The 24,411-nt window shown below is 44.5% G+C and overlaps 1 protein-coding gene across 1 annotated transcript in view; it reads right to left on the bottom strand.

Moving 5' to 3' along the window:
• Positions 1 to 20,685, bottom strand: part of FGF12 (fibroblast growth factor 12) — a 189,371-nt gene extending 168,686 nt beyond the window's left edge. Inside the window, exons 1-2 of the mRNA XM_085232429.1 lie at positions 20,573 to 20,685; positions 20,329 to 20,476 (exon numbers count right to left, since the gene is read on the bottom strand). Coding sequence (XP_085088555.1) covers positions 20,329 to 20,341 — 13 coding nt within the window. The 5' untranslated portion in view covers positions 20,342 to 20,476; positions 20,573 to 20,685. The remainder of the gene's footprint in view (positions 1 to 20,328; positions 20,477 to 20,572) is intronic.
• Positions 20,686 to 24,411: the final 3,726 nt, after the last annotated feature.

The raw sequence follows: 24,411 nt of genomic DNA, 5'->3' as shown, positions 1-24,411 counted from the left end.
GGCGTAGAGACTCCGAAAGAAGGTCCATGGTTATATGTACCTCTAGGCAGAGTTATCTCCCTCATCCACATACATTAAGGTTTATACCAGATCAGAGGAATATTGTTAGAACCACAGTCTCTGTTGATTGAGAGGTTATCTCCAAATTTAGGTGTAATATAAACAGAGTTAACTACAAGCAAAAGAGGCACTATTTGCATTATTATGCTGATTTGCTGCCATAGTTTAAGTATTATTTGCTATTAGTATACTTGGATCAATTCAGGGTAACTGCCAACCATACTGCCAAGCACTAAAATGGCTCTGTGAACTACAGGGGTCCTGGGGCACTTCTGATACTTCTGCAGAGCCAACAGAAGTGGCTCCCAGAAGCTCCTCTGGGGAAAGGTTCTCCCAGCTGGCTTTTGTATTAACAATTTTTCTTTTGTTATGAAATGCCTTTTATTTGAAATTTAACTAGAAGGAGAAATCTTGATTAAATGTAAGAGAGAAGCATTCCTCTGGTCTGTGTTGGAAAGAGACCAGAAACCTGCACAGATGGGACGCAGGTATTCTGATCAAAGATTATTTTATTCTGTGTAAGGGAATGAGAAAACACCTCTAACACCAAGAAGCTGAGAAGGGAAAAACATTGATTTTAACTGTTAGAAAAATAACCTACAGCAAATGCTGTGTACATGGATGCACGCAGGCAGGATCAATTCCTGAAGTCTTTACTTGGATTTTGCACAGACAAGAGACAAGCATTTATTTCTCTGCTCACCAAACAGTCAAGGAGCCAGAAAACCTATAGCTGTTTCTGTAAAGCATATTGCTATTACAGGGCTACATCTTGCACGGCTCTGCTGGCCAGGATCCCTACTGAGAGGGCGAGTTTGGAGTATGGCTCCCTGATTCAGTCCAATCTTCTTATAACACTGCAGCAACTGGCATGAAAATCCTCCTTCCAGGCTGCTATGGAGAAAACACTGATTTATGCTTGTCATGTCCGCAAAAAAAATTTGGACCCATCACACAGACGGATGGCTCTCTGCTCGGAGGTAGAATGTCAACAGCTATATTAAGAGGAGGTACAAAGCATATCTAAAGCAGCTTTTATTCTTCAGGCACTAACCTTAACCCTGAATTTCACCAGATTTAGCTGCTATCATTTCTTTTCCCCTCATACTCATAACACCTCCAAGTGACAGATGCCAGATGAATATTATGCACTGGTTTTAGAAACATCCTGATTTTAACTCGTGAGCATTCCCAGAATCTCTGTATATTTCATACTTGGAAGGTGTCAGTGCCTTCATGTGCCTGCTGTGTCAACAAAGACATTCGTGGACCATTCTAAGTGCCTTCTCCAGCAGGTACCAGAGTTCAGAGCATTTCATGAACACTGAGCCTCAAAGCATCCACAGTGAAATATCAGCACCTCCATTTCACAGCTAGACACTGAGCCTGTGATTTGCCAGTGGACAAGGATGTGTTTCACCCTGCTTCTAACCCATTTCCAAGAACCCCAGCACAGGTCTCCGCACAAAAGCAATACCCTGGTGAGGATACTTGCAGCATCAAAGAGGAAAGCTAAAGTAGTCAGTTGACAAGAGATGCATGCACATCTACACTAAAATGCAGTAGAAAGAGCCTTCCTGAGTTAGCTTCTAATGTCTCTTGATAAGGCACTTCTCCGCTGTAAGCGGGTCTGGCAACACCAGGCTACAGCCCTGGGACAAACAGCAGCAGTTCCTCCAGTACAAGAGAGGGGCCAGATGGAGACAGCTGTCCAAGCATAAGAGTTCTTTATCTCATCCCAAAGCATATTGGATGCTCACAGGCTTAAATCCAGTTCCTCCCCTGCTACAGACTATTTAAAGCATTTCTAACAGAAATAAAAACTTTTTCTTTGTAAAAAAAGCTAACTAAAATCACAGCAAAGCTCCACACGCCCAGCAATGCTCAAGCCAACACACGCACAGAATAAGACAAACAAAACTCAGCATTTTCATACTCAGCTGCATAGCACCTTCCTGCTTCTGGACACAGCCTTCCCTTTCTGCTTGGTATGTTTTTAAGTCCCCCAGGCATCGCCTCTGCACCTCTATATTTCTGCCTCATTCCAGGGGCTTGGAGGCAGCTCAGGGGACTTAGGGAATTTTATTTTTATTTTTCCCTTTAGCATCCCAAAAGGTACACAAAACTGACCTGTAGCTTGCAGTCTCCTTTTCCCAAGGAGACGGATGTTAAGTACAGCTGAAGCTATTAGAGAAGACAAACCAGGTTTCCATGGTTATCGGAGCCTGAGCTTCCTGTCTCAGGAAAAATGCAACGCATGAAGCACGGTTAGGAAGGAGCAGAAACAAGGCCAGACTCACAGGCAGTGAGCGCGTAGTACAGCTCTTCAACATTTTTCATGCAGGCACCAGCAAAAAAGGCTTTTCTTGACAGCCCAGGGATCTGCAGGCTTAGGCAACATCAGTGCTATATACACATCTTACTACACTTGGGCTTTGACTGTATTTGCAGCCAAAATACAGACTGGTGGGGCTATACTTCAGATCTTGCTCACCTGGGTGATCCCCAGCAGCCTCTGCAAAGGGCAGGCACTGTAGGATGAAGCATTTCTTTCCACCCAGAGCCAGCTGCCAAGTGACTTGAGCTGTTGGTCCCACGGGTGGGATGGAACAGGTGTAGGCTGCTCTCTAGGGCACGAATGAGCTTGCACATGAAAACCCTGGGAAGGCAGAATCTGCAGGTGTGAATTTGCAAATGTGTCTCGTTATTGGAAGTTTGGGCTCAGTGCTATAAGAATACACACACACAAAGCCACAGCCCTGTATTCCCCACCCTCCAAACAAAGCATAATGCACTTTTCTTCCCTCAGCCTGTCCTGAAAGTAGAACTGCTTACCATCAGAGGCCCACACTGCTCTGAACTGAAACACCAATGAGGCAGAGCATGCTGATACAGCAGCGAAGTGCTATGACTGCAGAGTCCCATCAGATTCCAGAAGTAATGACTCTCCACGGCACAGAATATCACAGCCTCAATCCCACTTGAAGCACAGGAATAGCAACAGACCCATGTTCATTTCCAAATTTATTAGTCCAGAGTAGGAAGAAAAAAATAGATTTGGGACTTATGAGTTCAAACCAGGAAATTGGCAGCATGCACACTGGCTGATCACATTTCCCTATCCCCCTCCTGTATTCCTCCCAGCAGCTATGCAGTGACTGACTGTCCTGACATCAGCTGGCTAAAACAGAGCTGTACATGCTTAGCAGCAGCTATATGTGGTAATCAAACTCCTCTACACGAGTCCTGTGCTGGCAGAGCCCATCTGAGCAGCAGCATCCACTTGGGGCTGCCCAGGGCAGGCACTGGTACCCCTGCAGTAGGGGTCACCTGTGGGTGCCGCCCACCCACTGCAGCCCATTCCATTTCCCAAAGCCACTGCCCAAGGATGTAGCACAGGGTTACTGGTAATGAATGCTGGAGCATAGATTAATACAGCACCAGATCAAAGTAAGCCAATTACTCTTCTGTAGTATCTGAGCCTGATCTACAATTAACAGATCAATTGAAATGTTATTTTTTCCTTCTCCTGAGAACAACTACCCTGTCACCAACAATAACACTTCATTTTGGCCCCTGGGACTTCCTAGCAGAGCACAGCACAAGGTTTGAAGGTAAGAAGCATCCAAGAATGATGAGGATAGATTTCTCCTGTTTCAGAGCATCTTTGGCTGCTTTTGACCGCTCATGGATGATTGCATTTTCCAGAGAGTCATCTGTGGGAGACTAATTTATTTGGCAAATGAGAATCCGTGGGGTGCAAAAACATAAACATACATACAGTGCCAAGACAGCTATCAGAGCCACATTAAAACTTCTCTAAAGTGCTTACTTAGAGAATGGGCTTTCATAGATTTGCAATTTTATAGGAAAATGATTTCATAACTTCTTTGATTGCATCCTACTGTATATTGCAGCCAACCCAGGCAGCCTCATCAAACCCACATGAAAATTACTGGAACTCAGCACCAGCCCATCAGGGTGTCTTGGGCAAGCTCCTTGCTGAGGCAGATTCTTAAGGCTGTACTTAAAAATTATATTTGCCTTAGCTGTCCCAAAGCATTGCCAAGCTGTTCCCACAGCTTTATACCACCTGAGTTGGGAAGAAATTTTCGCTGACTACACAGCTAGGAATACTAACCGTCTGTGTGTCTGCCTTCTGTGATGGCCATTCCTGCTATCACCCAAAAGACTCTCAGACAGGACAGCCTACAGACTAGTGGTGAAGGTTAGGATCGCATACCATTTCCTTAAATGACAATGCATCAAAGACTGAAAGAAGGGAATCTCAAGATTTATTGGATACCTCTCGACGTATTTCTTCAATCTAATATACTAATAAACAGTGGTTCAAAACAAAAATCAATAAGCCTAAGGAACCAGAGGAAGGAGTTTATTGATAACAAGCATATCTTGTTCATTGAGCTTCAGAAGAGGCAAATCTATAAATAGCTATACGTAATGTTTCGTATTCAAAAACAAGCTTCAGGATGAAGTGCAAAAGCAAGAGATCTGTAATGCTTGTGCAATGCCAACAGCCATCCAGTACTGCAGCCTCCATAAGCACAGCCCTCGCCTTTGCTGTACAGGCAACCCAGCAGCTGATGCTATTCCAGCACCTCAGAGGCAACCCAGTACACAGTATGCATCTCTGTATGGTAGCTCCCACCAGCAAAGGGTGGGGACAGACACAGAACAACACAGCAGGTGCATGCTAACCACCATTTCACAGGACTCTGGACTGGGGAAGGCTGCTAAGAGTCTGAAAAGCAAGACTGCATTGGTCCTGGGATGAGGCCATACATGTGCCTTGCTCTGCAGCACCAGAATCATTCTGGAGCTTTATGTTGACTAACGTAGCTCAATCTGCAGCAAGTTTATCCTGAGCTTGTTTTCACATTCCAATGGAGAGAAGGCCACCATGCATACACAGAATCAAGTACTGCCCTTTGGTTTTAAGGTAACATCATAAACAAAGCATCCAAAGCTTAAATAAATACTCCATCATCCCGCTGACCAAGCCATGGTTCACACAAAGAATATACTGAAATAATATTCTCATGTCCACTTTCAGTTTCTATTTTCCACAGAATTTAACTTCACCAGGTTTTTGAACTCCTATAAACAGCAGCCTGTCAACGGGTGCATCATTTTAAGATAACCAGCCAGAAGGATAGATTTACACAAGCTTAGTAAATAATTTCTTCTGAAAAAAAAAAAAAAAAAAAAAAAAAAGGCTTTTTGAATAAAGTATGAGCTGTGTAGCAGGCCTTATCTTGATTCTTTTCCTCCAAACGTTGAAAAGTGCCTTCTCATTTGTTTGTTACTTTTCGATCTTATCCAAGCAGAGATTAGGCAGTAGCTGATATTGTGAACATTAAGCTGAGATCTTTGAAAATATCCACCTTCCACCATACAGAGCAATCAGCCATGAGACACTGAAAGACTGAGAACAAATAGCCTGAATTTCAAATAAAAGCAAAACCAAGCACCACCCAGATGCAGGTAGTTGTCTGACTGGAGGAAGCCTTGGTTTTCTTAGAGATTATTAACAGACTGCTCTCCATGAGAAGCTGGAGGGCCAGGAAAGTATTTTTACAAAGTATGTGCTTATAAATGTAGGCTAGAGATAAACACTATACACTTTTAATATAGCCTTTCCCATGACAAACGCTGGTGTCACTTCCACTGAGATACTTCTGCATGCTTGAGACTCCAGCTCCTACAACACTAAAAAGCCATTGAAAAGAATACATGCACCCCTCTAAACCATCGTGCAGTTCACACTTATTTTTCCTGGTGATGAATATTTGAGTGAGTTATGCAACTGTTCCTCTGGTCTCCCTGATTTCCCTGACAGTGATGTATTTTTGAAGTTGGAATTCAAAGGCTACCTTTGAAGGCTTGGTTATGCCTCAAAGCACAACCCCATCCTCTGCCCTACAAACAACAGCCACACTATGTTCATCACATTGCTGGTGGAAGGAGCACAGCTCCTGTTGTTGGGTGAGGACAGGTGGGATGCTGGCAGCTGAGGAAGGCACACCTGTAAAATCTTGCTTTCTCTTAACTGCAAAAAAAAAAAAAGCTTCATTTAAGAACAGAACTGACACGTCTAATAACTGTCTATATTTACACTAAATATTTACATACCCGAGTCAATAGTAGGAAGCATTTAATTTCCTCAAAGCCCCAGGAGGAATAAGAGTTGGTAGTGGGCATACATACTGTGTCGACTTACTGCTGACTCTCTTACTACTTCTCTCTGTCAAAGGAGGGCGACCATACCATACTCTAATCATCTGCTTATGAACCAGGTCCACAGATGCTTCCTCAACAAGTCTCCAGATTTTCTCCATTACCATCATTGAGAATTGTCTTTTAGAATTGTTTTCCATATTACGCAAGGAAAAGAAAACTGTTTATTCAACACAGGTAGTCTCATCAGGGAGTCAAATAATAGCATTCTGCTGTGTTGAACTGACCCTAAATATTTGAAAAATGTTGTTATTAAGTTGAGCTGCCTTCCCCTGCTAACACACTGCTTTAAAGCGAACTTGCGGCTCGTGCCTCCATTCAGAGGAAAAATCCCTGGATAACTCCATTTTCCACACTCTCCTTGTCTTTCATTAAGCATACAGATTTCCTCATATAACACATGAAAAGGTGCTTCATGGCAAACCATTGGAATGACTTACTCCACCACTTTAGAGGATGACCTTTACCAAGTTGCTTCTACTCTGTGCCTCGTTTCCCTTTGCAATGCTGATTTCACTTCTTTGTAGCACTGAAACCCAACAACACAGAGAGCCATGCAACAATTTAGTGCTGCATATCACAAATTGCTGGAGTTTCACCGGGTAGCTGGACTTAATGGGAGCAATGAGGAGTTCACTTGCCACCCTCAGATCCTGAAACCACACGTCACTAGGAGGAAACACTGCAGTCAGTGAAAATGAAGCATTTGAAAATGTCACCTGGATGTGTTGAGATGTTGAGCTCATTTTGAACAAACATACCAAACTCCTGCTGCTGAACTGATCCTTCTGTGTCCCACAGGTTTTCCATGCCAGTTTTCCTCTGTGCAAAAGAAAACTTGAGACACAAACTTTCAAGTAAGATCGGCCTTTTGAAAGTCACTCAAGACTATATCAAGACTGAAAGGTTTTGACTTTAAGGAGCTCAATGTCCCTAATAGGCTGCCAGGACAGTTGCTGAACATACAAGATGAGCTTGGTTACTCCAAAAGCGCTCCAACACCACAAGGAGCTGACAGTGCTGGTTCCCACATGGGCACCGAGAAAAAAAGAACATTTTCAAACAGGGATTTTGATTTCCAGGGAAATGTCCTCATTTGGTGAAGTGGCTATATTATTTGAACAGACAATATCAGCTATAAAACATCATGGATACATTTAAGTGCCAGCAACGTAAAATACAAATGCACAAAAGCACGAGCTGCCAACTGTGCCTGTTCTTCAGGCTTCAGCAGGAGTGGGTCATGTATCACAGCAGAAATCAAAGGCAACACACACCAAAAAGTACCTACAGATACAGACATTTGCCAGAGAACATTAAGCCCAGGACAAAAGTGGACATACACTTTCACATTAGTTACTCTGACTAGGAAGGGAAATGGTCCTTCCAGGCTACCATGACATTCTCTCACTCACACTGCTATCCAGAAGCCAGCAGCATAAAGTCACCTTCACCCTTGGATCAGTAGTGCTCCTGAGAAAGGCTGGATCAAGTTCAGATATCACATGAGCATCTCCTGCTAGTAGGCAAAGAAAGGAGACTGGGGCCAGAGCCACCGAGTCCCCTTTCATCTGGGGGACGCGTAAAATATTCCTTCAAAAGGGGGTTCTAGTTCAGCAGTACCTCTCGCTTTGCACAAGATGAGATACCAACAGGAGCAGTGTGCCCTTGGCAGGCTCTGGTGAAATCCACTTGCTGATCCCTCTGGAGCAGAGCATCATCACCAAACCAGGTAAGCTACTACCAAAGAGACCTCAAACATTGAAGTAGCACAACTCCAAATCCTGTCTGTTCTGATCCCTTCCTTTGTAAAAAGTGTGATAAGAACCAGGCAGCTGCAGCATATTCACACACACTCCTGGGTATCCACCTTGAGCAAAGAGCCGTAATAGAAAGAACGGAAACAATTATACAAAGAATAATGTTCTTTGTCGCTATTTCTCCATGTTGCCTTTTCTATTACTGCAAATATTTGACTTTGAAAGCCTCTTTCTGCATGAGAAGTGAGATATACTGTGCATGGAAACTTTACAGATTATTACTTCATAGTAATTACGTTCTTTTAAACTTCGTAAAATAAGGACATCATCATAATTTTATATGACATCTGAACCTTTTAAAATTAAGAGGCAGATTATTTGCAAGATTAATAACATTTTTGTAGCTCTATAAATATGCCCTTATATTTTAAGATATGAAGTGTTTTACAGAAGCAAGATGTCTCTAATAGTGAAGGATTTAGATCCCACCAGAAAATTCATATGGAGTAGGTCCTATCAGTAGGAGCATCACTGGAATCATCTTTCAGACAGAAGCCTAAGTGTCATTTTGCAGGATACAAAACACAAATGAACGAGTCTTCAATACAACCTATAAATGTGTTACACATGCCGTGTAAGATGCCAAGTGGGAGTGATGCACTCCAGAATTACGTCATGCAAGCGTAACTTCATTTACCATTCAAGCAATGTCCATCCATCAGATCTTGTGGTAAACCAGCTACAGTTATAGAATCCCAGTTTTCCACCATCCCAATGAATGAGATTGTAAAGCAGGTATTCAAGCTGACAGTATGGGAGAAAAAAAAAAAGTGAAACACAAGCATAGACTGACCTCTAGATATCACGAGCTGCCACTTCCCTACGGCCCTATCTGGTAGGAACAGGGCCATTCACACTCCCAGATCATGCTGTACTGCCTTAGCTATCTTTGCATCACTCAGTAGCAAAACCAGACAGGGATCAAAGCTGGTTTCAATGCAGTATGGAAACTCAGATGTAGGATTTAATCCTGGAGTCCTGCTGCTGTACATCTTCCACCCCCTACCACTATCAAGTCCTCCTTCCAAAGTTCCCTTAAGTAATAAGGCCAACAACACACCAAGATCTGGATCCAGCCGCTCCCAAGCAGCACGCAATATCCAGGCAAGGTCTCAGATCAGCAGGGCAGGACACTTGGCTTCTCAACACAAAGTCATACATAAGGTAAAGAAGACCTACTTCAGCTCTAGAAGTGTGCACACCAATAATCCATTCAAATTCGAATCATAACAATATGCATTTCCCATGCACAGAAACTCCTATTATACACAGGCTTTGGTGGCCATCCTCCTGCTATAGAGTGTTGACACAAGGGGCCAGACCCAGGTGATTTACAAGCTAGTACCTTGGATTTGGTACAACCATACAAGTCTGGCTCTCCATCTCCACGCGTTTGCCAGCAGGAGCTGAGAGCCAAGGGGGTTCTCTGCAGGAGGAACAGAAACTGAATTATTGCCTCATGTAGTTGCAAGCAGCCCCTCCAGGAACACAGTGGACTGTCCAATATGGCTTCCAGCAAAAAGCAACTATCCAATGCCAGATCCATCCAGGTTTTATAGAAAAGCATGGACAGTGAACTCCCTTTTTGCTATTTCTGAATTGCTCTATCATCATCTGGGGTCATGATTGGAGACAATCATTGCTTTTCCTCTGAGAGATGCATGAACTTTCCAGTTCATTAGACTCAAGGCATTCAGCAGCCACTGGCCAATAGCCACCTGAGTCACTATTTCTGATATCCTTTAGCATCTGTATTTTGTGTGTGTGTATATATATAATACATATATGCATTGTATGTATGTATATGTGTGTATATACACACACACTGTTCATAGTTACTGACGACAACTGGGGCTATTCCGAGGCACAGATCGAAAGGTATATGGTTCACAAATCAAGAAAATGCCATCCATTTTCAATAAAGTCATACTTTATTAATTCTAGTGCCATACTTTTTCAGTAAAGTAAAAAATGATGCACCCAGGTGAAGCCAGATCAGTCACTTCCCTAGAGCCAAACACTTTCATGTGGACTCACTAAACATTTAAACCAAGAAGCACTGGCAAAGCAACAGCAAATATTTGCAGCTAAGATCTTCATGGAAATACCTGATATAGTCAATAATAATACTTAAAATTTTATAATCAGTTGTTTTGAACCATCCTAGGAAATTCCATAGGAAAAAAATAGATTTGTGTGTTTTAAATAAAGTGTTGCTCTTTGTTCAGTTTAAAGTAGGCTTTGACTTAAATTCTAGAGAAGTAACTTCCAAGTACATTCGATTAGGGCACATTATTCAGAACGGAAAGACATTGTTTTGAAAGGAAAAATACACAGGATTTCCTGTGCCTCTCCTTTCCTAGCAAACAACACTACTTACTTTTACAAAGGTGGTTTAAATAGACAGCTGGTAACAACTATTGCTCCCAACAGCTTAACACCTATACTTAACCAAAAGAAGAGCTTCAAGCTTGATTATGGAAATAGCACAACTAAAGAATAACAATAAGTCTTTACGATCCATATGTACATCCACCTGGAAGAGAAGGTATTAAATCCACAGTGCCTGTGAGATCAGCAGGAGCTCACTGCCCTGGTACATCCTAACCAAAAGAACGTACAGCTGAAGAACAGTAGCTCTGTTTCTAATACCCCAGGATTCAAACTTCCACAGGGCCCAAGGCAGGACCACCAGTAATTGCAGACTGCAATTTCTGCAGGCTGGAAAGCCTGATACTTCAGGTAGTTCCTCTGGTCCTTCTCCAAGCCAACAGATCACCATAATCATTGTCAAGGTAAGATGGAAAGCTGCAATAAAGACATGCTGTGTCAGGTTTGGGTGGCTGCATTGCTTTGCAGCTTCTGCGCAATGAAGACGATTTCAAGAAAAGCAGTAGAGTTGCTTCAGCTTTATGAGGTTAGTGAGTATAAACTCCACATCTACGCGAGCATAAACGCATTTCAGTGGTGGTGACACCAACCTTAACAGTGCTGAGATTCAGCAAGACTCCTCTAGACTCACTGCTCTTGAAAAACCTTTAAATAAAGAAGGAACAGACCGTGGCTGTGCACTCACACACATTGCTAGCACAGACCACTTCCAGCACACTGCTTGCACTAGACCCTGTTCCCTATTTCACAAACAGTAGAACACGAGGCCAAGTTATGCACCCAGTTCTGCTGTGACCATCCTTAGCACATATCACAGAAAGGACAATTTTATCAAAAACAGGGTGTTTTTGTGGTTTTTTTTTTTTAAACTATAAATAACTAAGAATTTAAACATTCTGTTCTCTGCCCCTGTGTGCTTCCCATAGCTGCACACTTGCATTGCTTCAGCACATTGGGCAACTCCTCTCTATTTCTGGGAACTTTCTAACCAAAGTGGGTGAAAAACTCAATTCTAGGTGATTTTTCAAGTGAGTCCTGCTATTCCTAGATATTGCATTTTATTCTGGCGGAAATGCACAATGAACGTAGTTTAGGTAGGAAAGCCTCGTGTTACTGAGAGATCAATCCCAGTATTAAAATTAGCAGGTAATTCCAGATACCCAGTGCTACGTTCAGTAGGAATGGAAAACGTGTTTCAGCACACGCTACCTGTACTTCATGGTCATTTTAAAGATGAGGTGAATATTCTAATTTTTGAAAGCATTACTGCTTCTTCAGTAGTCGATAATTAAGGACTAAAGGCAGTTAAATAGATCTTCTACCCTATAATCACACAGTATTATCTCCATTGTCTTTCCAGTTAGGTGAGGCATCAGAGATCTGGCCTTTACCCAGCAACCAAACTACACATTTCCTTCCACAAATGCAAACTCAGAGGAGCTCCACATGGATTTATTTAAAATCTTGACTGGAAGAAGAGACTCGGGACAGTAATATTTAAAACTTCTCCACTGATTTCTCCCTCAATTCTCATACAGCAACAAAATGGCTACAATTTACGGCGTGTAACGTGTCCCCTGGGAGACACTGATACAAATAGAAAGTTTAAAATTAACAGCTGACTGTCAATGCAATTATTTCAGAATGTGTGGCATTCGTTAACAGGCAATGTCAGAACATCAGGCGTGCTGGTCAGCAATACAAGGAAATATGAAGTCAAGGCTAAAAGATACCTGAAAAGCTCAGCTTCAGTATTTAAAGAGATCAAAATACACTGAAAGTGTTACAAAAGCAGGTTGTGCTGAGAATGCCTATTCTACTATCAAGCCAGTTATGCCTCAATGGCTCATTAGTATCTGACTAAGCAAGCCAAGCCTTCATGTAAATGTCCTTCCCCCACCCTCCTGATGTCCCAGAAGTTGGACTCTGTTCATTTTGTGGGAACACTGCTGTTTTCACCTGTTTGGATCTACTGAAGTTTTCAAGAGTGAATCTGGGATTACTCTGAAGCAACAATGCAATTGACAGTTTCACGTTGTAGCAAGAAGAGTCTGCGCAAGGATTCTCAATCCTAAATTCATACCACCCATCTTTCTCCTAGGCAAAGTTTCAGAAAACTACACTGAGTCTCAAAGTGAAATTATCTAGGATGAAATTGAACAATTCTGTCCATTTGCAATAGTTGGTGCATTGTGTTCTCTGACATCCTAAAGCCGTTGCTATAAGCTATTGCTAACTGATGGTCAGGCAAGTTTTATACCCAGTAAAGCGCTCTCCCAAAATACACAATCAGAACTGAGCATCAGTAAAGGATGAAGCTCTGAGGGCTGTCCATCAAGGCAGGAGTTTATTCTACATGTTGAATTTCATACTGCACTGAACATTCAACTGCACAGCCACATATTTTCCCCTCACGCTGTGTAGATTGCAGCTAAATCCCCACCACAAAGGCTGGACCCAGATCTTCACTGACCCAAGTAATGGTAAACACTCAGCTATAGAAATGGAGTACAGACCAGTATGTGAATGGATGATGAACTCTGAATCAGGTTTAGGGTTCAAGCTCCTCAGTAGGATTGTGTTGCAGAGCAGCATAAGCTTAAAGAGACTTTAAGGACCCCAGTCCAACATTTGCTTAAGGACTGTCACAACACCTGACGGTGTCCATCCTGCCAGTAGCCCTTGGCTTGCTAGACTTGGAGAAAAAGAGAATCAGTGATGGTACTTTACATTGGAGTAAGTATGGCAGACATGCTTCATTCGTGAAGATCAGAGACTTGTCAGCCTCTATACAGATAGCATTAAATTCAAGGAAAGTGTTTTTGCATTAATAATACATTCCCAGTGACTGAAAAGCAAGGAGACTTTCCCTCATTATGCCAATAAAACATTCAGTACTTCTGATTTCTCTTCATAAATTCTCCAAGTAGCCATGTTCAGTAAACTACCCTTTATCCATTGAAGACTGATAGCAAATAAGGTCTTTCTTAACAAGGTTTCAGAGGAGTAAGAAACAAAAAGCACAGCTTAATGAAAAAAAAAATTCCCCATATTAGAAGTGCCATTCCTTACTTTTCTTCCCCATTTTGAACGTGCTATTAAAAACACTGAATAAAACATTTCTGAAAGTGACATCCTGATACATCCACAAGACACCACAGTATTACTCCCAGGCCTCTGTGCTATTGAGTGAACAGTCATCAGCTGAAGCCACAAGATCTCTACTGAAACATGACGACACCATAAGTAGTTTAATTCAATCCGAAGAAAAAAGCCAAAGCTTTCAGTGTGTATCCCACATAAATATCAAATCATAAGGTTCAACCAAACCTGAGACCTGGGATAAGAAACTCAATGAATCAGCATCATGATTTGTACTATTACTGAATATAAAAAACACTTAGAGATAGCAAGGATATAGGAGCTATGAATGAGGATATGTCCTTGTATCACTGACAGGAAAATAGTAAACTCTTTTAGTATCATTTTAGTGTAATGGTATTATTAAAATCTTTATACTTTGAGTGAAAGCATTAATTATTACACCCACCAGGAATATTTTTCACTGTCAAACTGCCTTTTGCCATGCTAATAAACACCAAGCTTTGCATGTAAAAATTAATCGTGTTATCTCATTCACAGGTCAAATGACAGACTAAAATAATTTCTGCAATTCTCCCTAAATAACTAGCTTTTGCATATCAAGTTTTATGGCATATTAAAAGTGAATGCAATTCAAACAGGATTTGAATAGCTGAGTAGATAGAGAGGGAAAGATAAGAGCAGATAAGAAAAATCTTGTGGTAAGCTGAGCCTTCTGAAATGCTACTTTAAAAAAAAAAAGCAACAAGATTTTTTTTCATTTATTTTTTATTTCAAGAACTCGAATGAACTCAGGATGAAACAGCTGCATGCAGGTCATTATTCAGAGTATGCACAGGTCAGGCTCCCAGCCACTATGCATAAGAGGTACGTCAAAACAACTTCCTGCATTAAAAATAAAGTCACTTTCAAGTACTCCAGCATTTCATTCAGGCTAAATGCAACTTCCACAGCTCCCAGGTAACTTAGGGAAGCGAGGTGGAGGAATCTGTCTGCTTCTTAGGTATTTAAATAGCAGCCAGATGACTGAGACTTTCCATTTTTCATAACATGTAGGCCTCCCTATTGCTAGGGCCCTCTTTCCACTTTGTTTTAATAACACAGTGTGTTGTAGGAATGAGAGACCAGGAACACGGTTACTTCTCATTCTCACTATGAGCCACCTCTGGGCTACCAACAACCACTTCCCCCAGCATCAGAGCATCTCTGGCCATCTGCTCATCCAGAAGATGCAGGTGTCTACCCTCAGCATCGCAGCAGCTCCCAGGGGATGGCTGAAGCACTACAAACTCAGTTATCAGCAGTTCTAGGTGGTGGAACACAGCCAAGGCTTGCCCACTAGAGCCAGCCTCACACAGCAGCCCAAGCTCTCGCCATCTTTGAGCCCCCCAGGACATGGCTATATTTGTGTTGCATTTAATGGGATTTCTAATGCCTGTAAAAGGAACAGGCATTTCACTTGCTCTCTAGAATGCATTAGAGAGCGCACACAGTCGTGGCTTAGTGTCTTACACTCCTCCTACATCTGTCAATGGGGACACTGTCTGAGGTACAGGAACAAAGCCATCACAGCACCCTGCTCCAGCTGAGGTGGAAGCCCAGCCTTAGAGATACAGACACCATTCTCCAAGTGTTGACATTAATGCTTGGGTAACCAAACCACTCTCCCCCCACACACAAAGCTGGTACCCTGTAAGGAGATTGGCAGCCTGGGGCAACAGGGTGGATAGAAAAAACATAAAAATCAGACCACTTATTTACATCCTTATATACATTTCCCTGTGTCAAACTTCAAGCAACCAGTTTGAGAAACATTGGCTCCAGTAGCACATCCTGCATCACGCAGCACATCTACAGAAGGCTTAGGGAGCACGCTACTTTCCCAATGGAAAACGCTGCATGTAGAAGCTTCCAAACATCTTGTTGGAGGTTCAAGCACTCCCCAAGGAAGGATCAGCTTTGTAACAAAAGTGACTGTACCACTGCTTGGCTTCCATTGCACAGAAGAAACCAAGGCAACTTGTACAACTTAGTCCTTACCAAAGTAACCCACATTACCTCACCGCACAGATGTTTGTAAATAGGCAGTAATTGCAGCAGGCTCCTCTCAGTAATAAGGACACCTCAGGATAATGCATGATGAGGCACATTTTGATGTGACCATCCCAAACAGCTCCAGGCCATGAGCGGTTGCTGGGCTCACTAAGATCTTCTCTTTGATCACAGAAGCAAGCCATAAAGGTGGGAAGTAAGCACAGAGATCCTAGAACTGCCTGTTCTCACTTGTCACCCCTCTCTCCTGCATCCACAATGCCCATTTGCAATCCTAACATTCACCAGCTCTTGGTGAGTTTTGATCACAAGTTCTTCAAGGTGACAACTCTGTCCTTTGCGGGCATCGCATCGCACACAGAGAGCTGTGCAGAGAGCTGGTCCATGGTGCTGGGTCTGGGCAAGGAGGCTTCAGAGCAGCTCCAGATTGAGCAAACCACGCTGCCCTCCCATCCACATATCCCAAAACAGCAGGATGCCAAGGCCTCAGGGCTGTTGGCCAGTCCCAGGAAGGACAGTTTTATGCCCTAGAGTAAATTAGGCTTTACTACTGTTTTACAGAGCTTCATCTAAAAGCCTGAACATTGCATGTCTATGAACAACAACCCCCAGAGGCTCATCTGCAAAAGCTCACAGTCTTTGCAGTGGGAAAGAGAACATGACTCAGATAGCACTATCTGCCTGGGACAGTCACTCTGCAGAAACGTCCTCTGCAGAGTCCTCAAGCTCGGCTGTTCTGGGACTCTTCAGCAGAAGAGCTCCAAGCCCAGACCCCATCATCTCCTACCACCCAGCCTCTTGTAAGGAGAATGCTCTTCCAAGGGAAGACCCACTGCACTGCGGGTGTCTCTCCAACATAACAGGGCAGGAATAAGGTTCAGAAGACTGAGCATCAAGATACCAGTGGAGCAGAGAGCAAACTTGCTTTAGCTTTGCTATCCCAGCAGACTATCTACATGCTGATGAGAACAAGCCCTTCTATAATTCCCAACAATCAGGACACATCCAGTGCTGTCAGCAGGCTGTCCTGCACAACTTCTCCAGGGTTCATTACTGATCTCCACAGGAGAAGAGAGCACCAAAAGCCAACAACTAGGTCCTGGCTGAAGATGAGCAGCGTGCTCCTGCTCCATATGCAGCACAGAGATAAAGTTTCCACTCCCTGCTTCTAAAAAGGAAAAAGAAACATACCCATTCTCCCTCCCAGCAAGAAGGGGATTTCCTACGATCTTAGGGCAAGAGAAAAGGCTATAAGACTTTTTGATGCAGGGAGGGCTCCCTGCAGCACAGTGAGCCTGCAGTTCCTCCTCACTCAGCCCATAGCCAGGGATGCGCTCTGTGCTGTGCAGTCTGGCTCGTGCCTGGCTGATTTCTGTTCCAGCCTCTGAGTCTAAACAGCACTCTGTGACGTCCCCTTCCCTGCTACGCGTCTTTCTGACTGAAAGGAGAATCTGGCAAATGCCCAAGTATTCTTTAATCTCCACATTAACTATTGTTAGCTTTGGCAAAGCCAGCTCCTGGGATGCCTGGAGTGGTATTGCTTACTGCTGCAGCCTACAGGAACTGCTGTAGTGAGAGATTCAGAGAACAGGGATCAGGTAGCAGATGCAAAAAGCACAGCTCTCACCCACAGCATCCTCCCTCCCACCATCACCTAACGGGCTTCAGAAGCAGCAACAACTTTTAAGCTTCTCACTGCTGCAAAATACTCAAAGTGAGTATGCAGAACCAAACAAGTTAAAGCAGCTGGAAGTCAGAACAGGCCAAGTGTTACTCTCAGGCCACTATGATGTGTTGGTAGCATTGCAGATTCATAGAGAACTGCAATTATTATTATTATTTTTTGAGACAGTAGCAAATGAGAGATGTTCATCTCTGGGTTTGGCTGTTAGAAAGGCACAGCCCACACCATCACCTCCTCTTCACTCCACATCAGGATGTCCTCCCTGCCTGCAACACTGCAACAGTCCTAGCAACTGCAAAGCCCTCAGTCCTCACCCCATCACACAAAACCCAGAGGTCTCCACCTCCCTTTGCTCTCATTATATGGTCCAATATCAGTACACTCAGTTCTGGCTGCTCTGAACAGCTCCAGAGTGAGCTGAAGCCCTCTTCTCACAGAGGCCTGCAGGCCTTGCAGAATGTTGGCACCGAACCTGCTCAGACAGTCAAGCTGTCCTGGGAAGGCAAATCATAGGCAGGAACAGCCATAGCAGTCACCAAGCACAGATGAATTCAAGGACCAGAAGGTAGGTTTGCTTAAATAGACATCATGTTTCTTAATATAGCACACATTCTTCCCCAGTATGTGCATAGAGCTGAGTTTGAAACATTCCAGGAGTTGCAGCAAGGAGGACCTCTAGGTTGGAAGAGGAGCTACAGGAGGAAATCTTTAAAACCCAAGGGATGACTTCAGAGAAACACCATGTCAGGGACTACAGAAGCAGCAGCCTCCCACCAAAGGACTTGTAATGCAGAGGCCTGCTTAATAATGAAAACAAAATGTAAACAGTCTCCCAGTACAGCAATGCAGTTGCAAGTCCATCAAGGTTCAGTCACAGAAACTGAGGACGTGGAGGTATTGGGCTGGCTCAGACCTTCCCTCCAGGGAGACATCCTGCATTGTGCCTCACTACACAAGTGCACGAACTCAGTCTGTTGGATCTATGCACCATAGGCCATCACACGCTACTTCAACATTAAGGGAGATTCAAGAATTGTGCCAGTGCAATTAGACCTCTATCATGAGCAGACCGTCTGCTTGCTCATTTTCTCTTAGTGAAATGCCTGAGTTGTCTGTTTCCTTTAAGGTCATGCTTACTTTGTACCTGCCTCATTCTGGTGGCTTGAATTTTGCTGGATTTGCTCTGAAAAGTCTCTTCCCCCACCCTCTCCCCCCCACCTTGGGGGATAAAAACCAGAGAGTATTTGTTCCCCATCTCTGGTCCAACAAGGAGAATCTCTTCTAAGAGCAACCCACTGAGAAATTTTGCAAAAAACAATGTGGTGAGACAACCCCAGGAGTTATTCTACCAACGACCCTGCCACCAAAGCTGACAGCCCAGGAACACAGAGTACTGAAGATCTCATCTTGCAACTAATAAACACGAGCACCAGCAGCCCAAAAGGCTGCCTGCTCAGCTGCTCATTCCTAACTCAGTCAACAACTGCATCATAACGGATCTGTTTGCACAAGACAGGAATCGAGTGACCCTTCTACCAGGTGCTGATTTTGCCCCCAGCTTTTTATTGCAGATGTCACTTTTCTGCCTCCTTCTCACCTCCTCTAGCGACACGAGCTCCATCAGAAGTTCCACAGAGCCTTTCACCTGCTCATGTAGTACATGACAAGGCATGGTGTGCTATTCTGAAGTCACGGTCTACTTGCTTTGCATCAAGGCACGTACCAGTAGGTCATGCAAAAAAACTAAAGGTGTCCTCTCTCAGGTTAACTGTGAAAACAGACTTAGTTTCTCTTTTTCCTGACTGCTGACAAACACAAGCCATGAGCTTTTGATTGAAATCAAGCCTTTGCACAATTATTTATTATTATTTTAGATGTACTTACCTGTCCTCAAGCCCTACTAGTTCTATTGATCACTGCCCACAAGAAACTGTTTTATAGGGCATGCTGCCTCCATATGATTGAAATAGCTTTCTTCCTTAATCAGCATATAATCAGATATTCCCACACAGGAGAACTATAGCTCTGATTGACAAGATAGTTACAAAAATAAACCTGAAGTTTAAATATAGCTTGCCCAGCTCCCTAGAAGGTATGTCCTATTGTGTTATACAAGTCTACTGTCATTTTCCTTGAATTAATATAGTCTATGTTCTCCCACTGCCTTGATATCTATCAATTAAAGAGCCACCAGCTTGGAGTTACACAGGAGGAATGGCACCTGGGGTCAGGTGGAAATGGCAGCTAGCCTTCTCGCTGCATGGACCAACTTACCATCAATATTTCATTGGCAATTAACATTTACAGATTCTAAGTTCATGTACCAGTTGAATGCTTGATGCAATTTTAGAGGTAGGTAAACAGATGTGCAGGACGACATAGCTACGTATGGAAATATACATATTCTTTTGATTAGGAGTATGTATCTGGATTAGATGCACGTCTGTGGGCAAGCACAAAGCCAAGCAGGCAATATTTAATGAATCCCTCCTCCTGGGGTAGACAGTTCAATAGCACAATACTCATCACATTCCTTCCAATCTATCAGGATGTCCTGATGTGTTAAATATGCAGCGTAATGAGGGCAGAGCTCTATAGGCTCGCTCTTCTCATTTCAGGAAAAATGAAAATGAGGTGTTTTTGAAAACCATTCTAATTACGAAATGCTCTTCATCTCTTCAAAACCTCCCCATTGCCGACTGGCTACAAAACACGGGACAGACCTCATATTTATTATGCAAATCCTTGGCATTAACAAAACAGATCACCAAGTGACATCTGTCTCACCCGAAAGGAAAACATAGAACTGAAAATAAAGGGAGAGAAGCCCTCACCCGCACGCCGCAAGCCGCCCGCGGAGGGACGCGCCGAGCCCCTGCTGCAATGCTCCCAGCCCCGTACCGCGCACCGAGCCCGGCCACTGCGGTGCCGCCGCCTCCCCCTCCCCGCACCGCGACCCACCTTTGCCTTCCATCGCGGAGCCTTGCGAGCGCCGGGAAGTTACGGGGAAGTTGCCGGAAGACGCGCTCCCTCCTCACTCAGCCCGAAGCCCCGAGCCGGCCGCCGCTGCCTGCTCCGCGTCGGGGACGGCGCCGTCACAGCCTGGGAGCTGCAAGCAACCACCGGGGGAAGGGAGAGGAGGAAGGCAGGGTGAGGCGCGGAGCCGCCCCGGGGCAGCGGGGGCCGCGGGGAGCCGCGTCGTTACCTGGGCGGGAGCTGTCCCTGGCCGAGCGGTGCTGCTGCGGGGGCGAGTGGCTCGGCGGCCCGCCGCGCTGCCTGGCGCCGCCCGCATGCGCGCCCCGCCCGCGCCCCGCCTCCGCCGCCCGCAGCGCCGGGCCCGGGGCTCCGCAAGGAGAGCTTCGCCGGCGCCCGCCGCCCCCCGGCCGGGCACGGAGGCTGAGACGCTTCGGGAGTGCGGACCCACCGATCGCCTCCGCGGGACGAGGGGATGCTGCCCGGGCGGTGAAACGCGAGGCGCGTCCCGCCCGCCGTGTTGGTTTCTACAGGTGATGGGTGCGGGGAGTTCCGCACATGGCCGAGGCCCCGAGCACGGCGCTTCGCTCGGAAACGTCGCTCTGCTCGCGCTAACGTCCCCCCAGTGAGGGCCCGTAACACCAGCACCCGTGGAGAGGAGCTCTCAGCAGAAGGCTCAGGCCTTCTCCAGATACAGTTTTCCGAGATTAATTGTGCTGATTCATAGAACATCCACCTTACGGGTAGTTCGGGCTTTTTTCTTTCTGTGTGCAGCTGCTAGAGCTTAATCTCCCTCTGCTAAATAACAAACTGTCCCCCACTAACAAGAAACTGATAAAACATCCATATTGGGACCTCTCACTACAAGAAACACATGGCAGCCCTGGAGCACATCCAGAGAGGTACTCCAGACCCTTCACAGCCCTGTTGCCCAAGTCATATGAGAAGTGATTGAGGGAATGAAGGTGGCCGAGTGAGGAGAAGCGGATGCTCTTTACAGCTCCCTGACAGGAGGTTGTGGTGAGGCAGGGAACAGCATTGAGTTGTGCCAGGGGAGGTTCAGGTTGGACATCAAGAAAAATTTATTCTCAGAAAGAATGGTGATGCACTGGCAAGACAGCCAAGAAGGTGAGGGAGCTACCACCAGGGACTCAAGAACTGTAGAAATGCGGCACTGAAGGACATGGTCAGTGGGCAATATTGGTGGCAAGTGGTCTGTCAGACTAAATGGTCTTAGTGGTCTTTTTCAACCTAAGTGATTCTGTGATCAAATCATTTCTACTTAGATGACTGATTCAGCTCCTTAAGTTTGCCCCTGTAAAGAAGTTTCTCCAGCTCTGGAATTGTTTCTATATTTTCTCCCCTTACTTTTCTATTCAGGCATTATGTGGATGGTGAAACCCTTTTCCATGCTTGTTTTTATGATCTGTATTACTGCAAAAATCCCTCTAAGTGACCACTGTGCTGAGAACTGCAAATAGTGTCAACTGCACTACACTCCTCTCCTCTGAGCTAACAACAAGTAGGAGCAGAGTTGAAGCAAAACACCCAAGCTCACCAATCCATGCATTCAGTTTCCAGTCACACTTACCAGATCTTTCTGGTGCCATTTGGGATGTCAATCTCCCTTCCAGTTCACAAAACCGTCACGAGTCCTTAAACCCATATCCTTACAGTTTAATAACAGCTTAAAGAGAAGCCCTCCTGCGTAGAACACGGTTGCAGAGCCTAGAAGGCTCTTCTCCTTAACACAAAGGGAACAAATCCACTCAGTGTATTTCCTTCCACTGCCATTCAGAGGTAACCTTGCAAGCTACTTAACATTAGAAATGAATACTGTATTTTCTGTGCTCTTCACATTTCAGCTGCATGCTGCATTAAAGTATCACAAATCTGGACTAGCTCAGGCAAGATCACACTACTGGTCCTCCTCTAGCCCTTCAGGGAAGTCAGGTCTGTATTTACTGTGGCTTTCCAGGTAAGCAAGTATCAAATAAAGATAAGTACATTATCAGCATCTCAGTACCACATCAGGTTGTTCCCTTACCCACAGCAAGATGGAGCTTTGCAGAACTCAGGAGATGTAGGCGTGCTGACCGAGGGGACTCCTTCCCATCAACACTGTTTAAGCCAGAGTGGAAGGAGAACTTCAGAGGCACCACTCTCCTGTAGCAAATCCACAGGGTTGCCAGTGGTATTTCCCATACTCTATCCTGAGGGAGTCTCTCCATTCACAAAGCGAGTGCACCATCCAGACAAGGTCATGCACAGAGCTGTGCAGATGTTGTGGTGGCTGCATGGGGCACTTTTACAGGAGTCTGGACACAACAGGATGGAGAGGACCACTGGTGGTTGTATTTCCTCTGGTCTTTGATAGGTTCTGATGAAGACCATCCTAAAAGGGCAGCAAACCCACGCACAAAGGCACTAAGGGCCAGCAGAGAGAGATCCTATACAAAGCTCCACACAACTGGCCATAAGCCAGCTTCAGTTCTACAATTTGACTGCCAGAGTGAGAATCCAGTTTCCAAAATGCCCAGAAGCCAACCTCAGCATCCAGATCAAACAAATTCCTAGCTAGAGACAGAGCTGCTCTCACTGCTGGGCACAGAACAGCACTTGACCTGCCCACAGACCTTAAAGACAATTAACAAAAAAAGGAGCTGCACTGAGTTCTGACTAAGGGGGAACAGTAACTGCCAGCTTCCATGTACAGGCTGGGCCTAATTTGAAACCAGCTGCTGAGCAGGACTCAGACAAGCGCTTGAGGAACTGTTTTCTGTAGAATCTATTCCCAAATCCAATAGATGTCGTCAGCTAACTGTCAGAAGAGCAGATTCCTTTAGGACAGAAAACAAAACTGCTCAGTTACCAGTGTCAGAAGATGCCCACAGACTATGAACTGTGCTCAGAGGAGCACAAGCCAAAACAGCAGGTTGCAAGAAAGTAGGCCATGACACTGCAGCAGCAGGAAGAACCTCTAATGCTACTAAAATAAGAAAGAATGGAGCAGGGGAAGGAGAGGAGTAAATAGAGACTTGAAGTCCTAAAAAATATAGAATAGGCATCTGTAAAATACAGAGAGTGCTCTACACAACCTGTCATCTTCCACCTTGAGGCAGATATACGCTGCTTCTGATTATGAGCAAGCAAAACTATGAACTACTGCTTCATCAGCTGAGGTAGCATCATCCTCACATCATCCAAGTAATTGCCAGAAGCAGGGGAGAAGTGCATTAGGAACTGGTGTGGGGTATGAAATCCAAAACAAGCCACAACATTCGAACAGTTTAATCACACAAGATTATTGATCAAATGTTGAGCTTAATCAGATGTTAAATAAGAAAGTACTAGAAGTCATAAAAACACCAAAACACAAGTAGTTTTGTAATTATTTACAACGAAGACTAAAATTAATATGGAATAAAATCAGGAAGGAAGGCAACCATCCTTGTATTGACTCAGGAAGCTGCTTTGAAGAACTAGCATTTGTTTGGGGAAGTACAACCACCTTTCTATTGCTTCTATTCTTCATCAGCACCTATAGACAGGTCCATCTAAATTCAGCGTTTGAACAAATTAATGCAAAGGCTAATTGTTTTGATTCATCAGGCTATTAAAAGGGTCAGATGAGAAGATCTGGTCTTTGCATGGCAAAGCTCCCTTAGTAGTGCAGAAGTACATCACAATGCACTGGATCAGTCAGCAAGGAGCTTCCCAGAGCCGAACTGGAGAACTCCACCCACCCTCTTCTTGCCTTGCTAGCTTGGGAAAAAGGTAGTGCATTAAACAGCCACTTGAAAGAAACTCTAATACCCATTAACAGGAGTCTTTCTGCTGACTTTAATGGCAGTTGGATCTGACCCAAACACCTTCACACCAAATTTTCATTTGCTAAGAGGAACTGGGCATCCTGAACTCCTGAAAGCGTAGGAAAGCTAGAGGCTGCTCTCCATCCCTGCACAAAGTGCTTAGCACTTTCAGGGATAGCTCCTGGTACATCTGAGCCCCAGACCACTGGTTATTCAGTTTAACAGATAATTCTATCACCTCCTTGGTCAGGTATGGACA

The sequence above is a fragment of the Meleagris gallopavo genome, chromosome 11 (genome assembly GCF_905368555.1).
Source record: "Meleagris gallopavo chromosome 11, MGAL_WU_HG_1.1, whole genome shotgun sequence".
Classification (NCBI taxonomy): Eukaryota; Metazoa; Chordata; class Aves; order Galliformes; family Phasianidae; genus Meleagris; species Meleagris gallopavo.
This window is presented reverse-complemented; position numbering and strand designations above follow the sequence as displayed.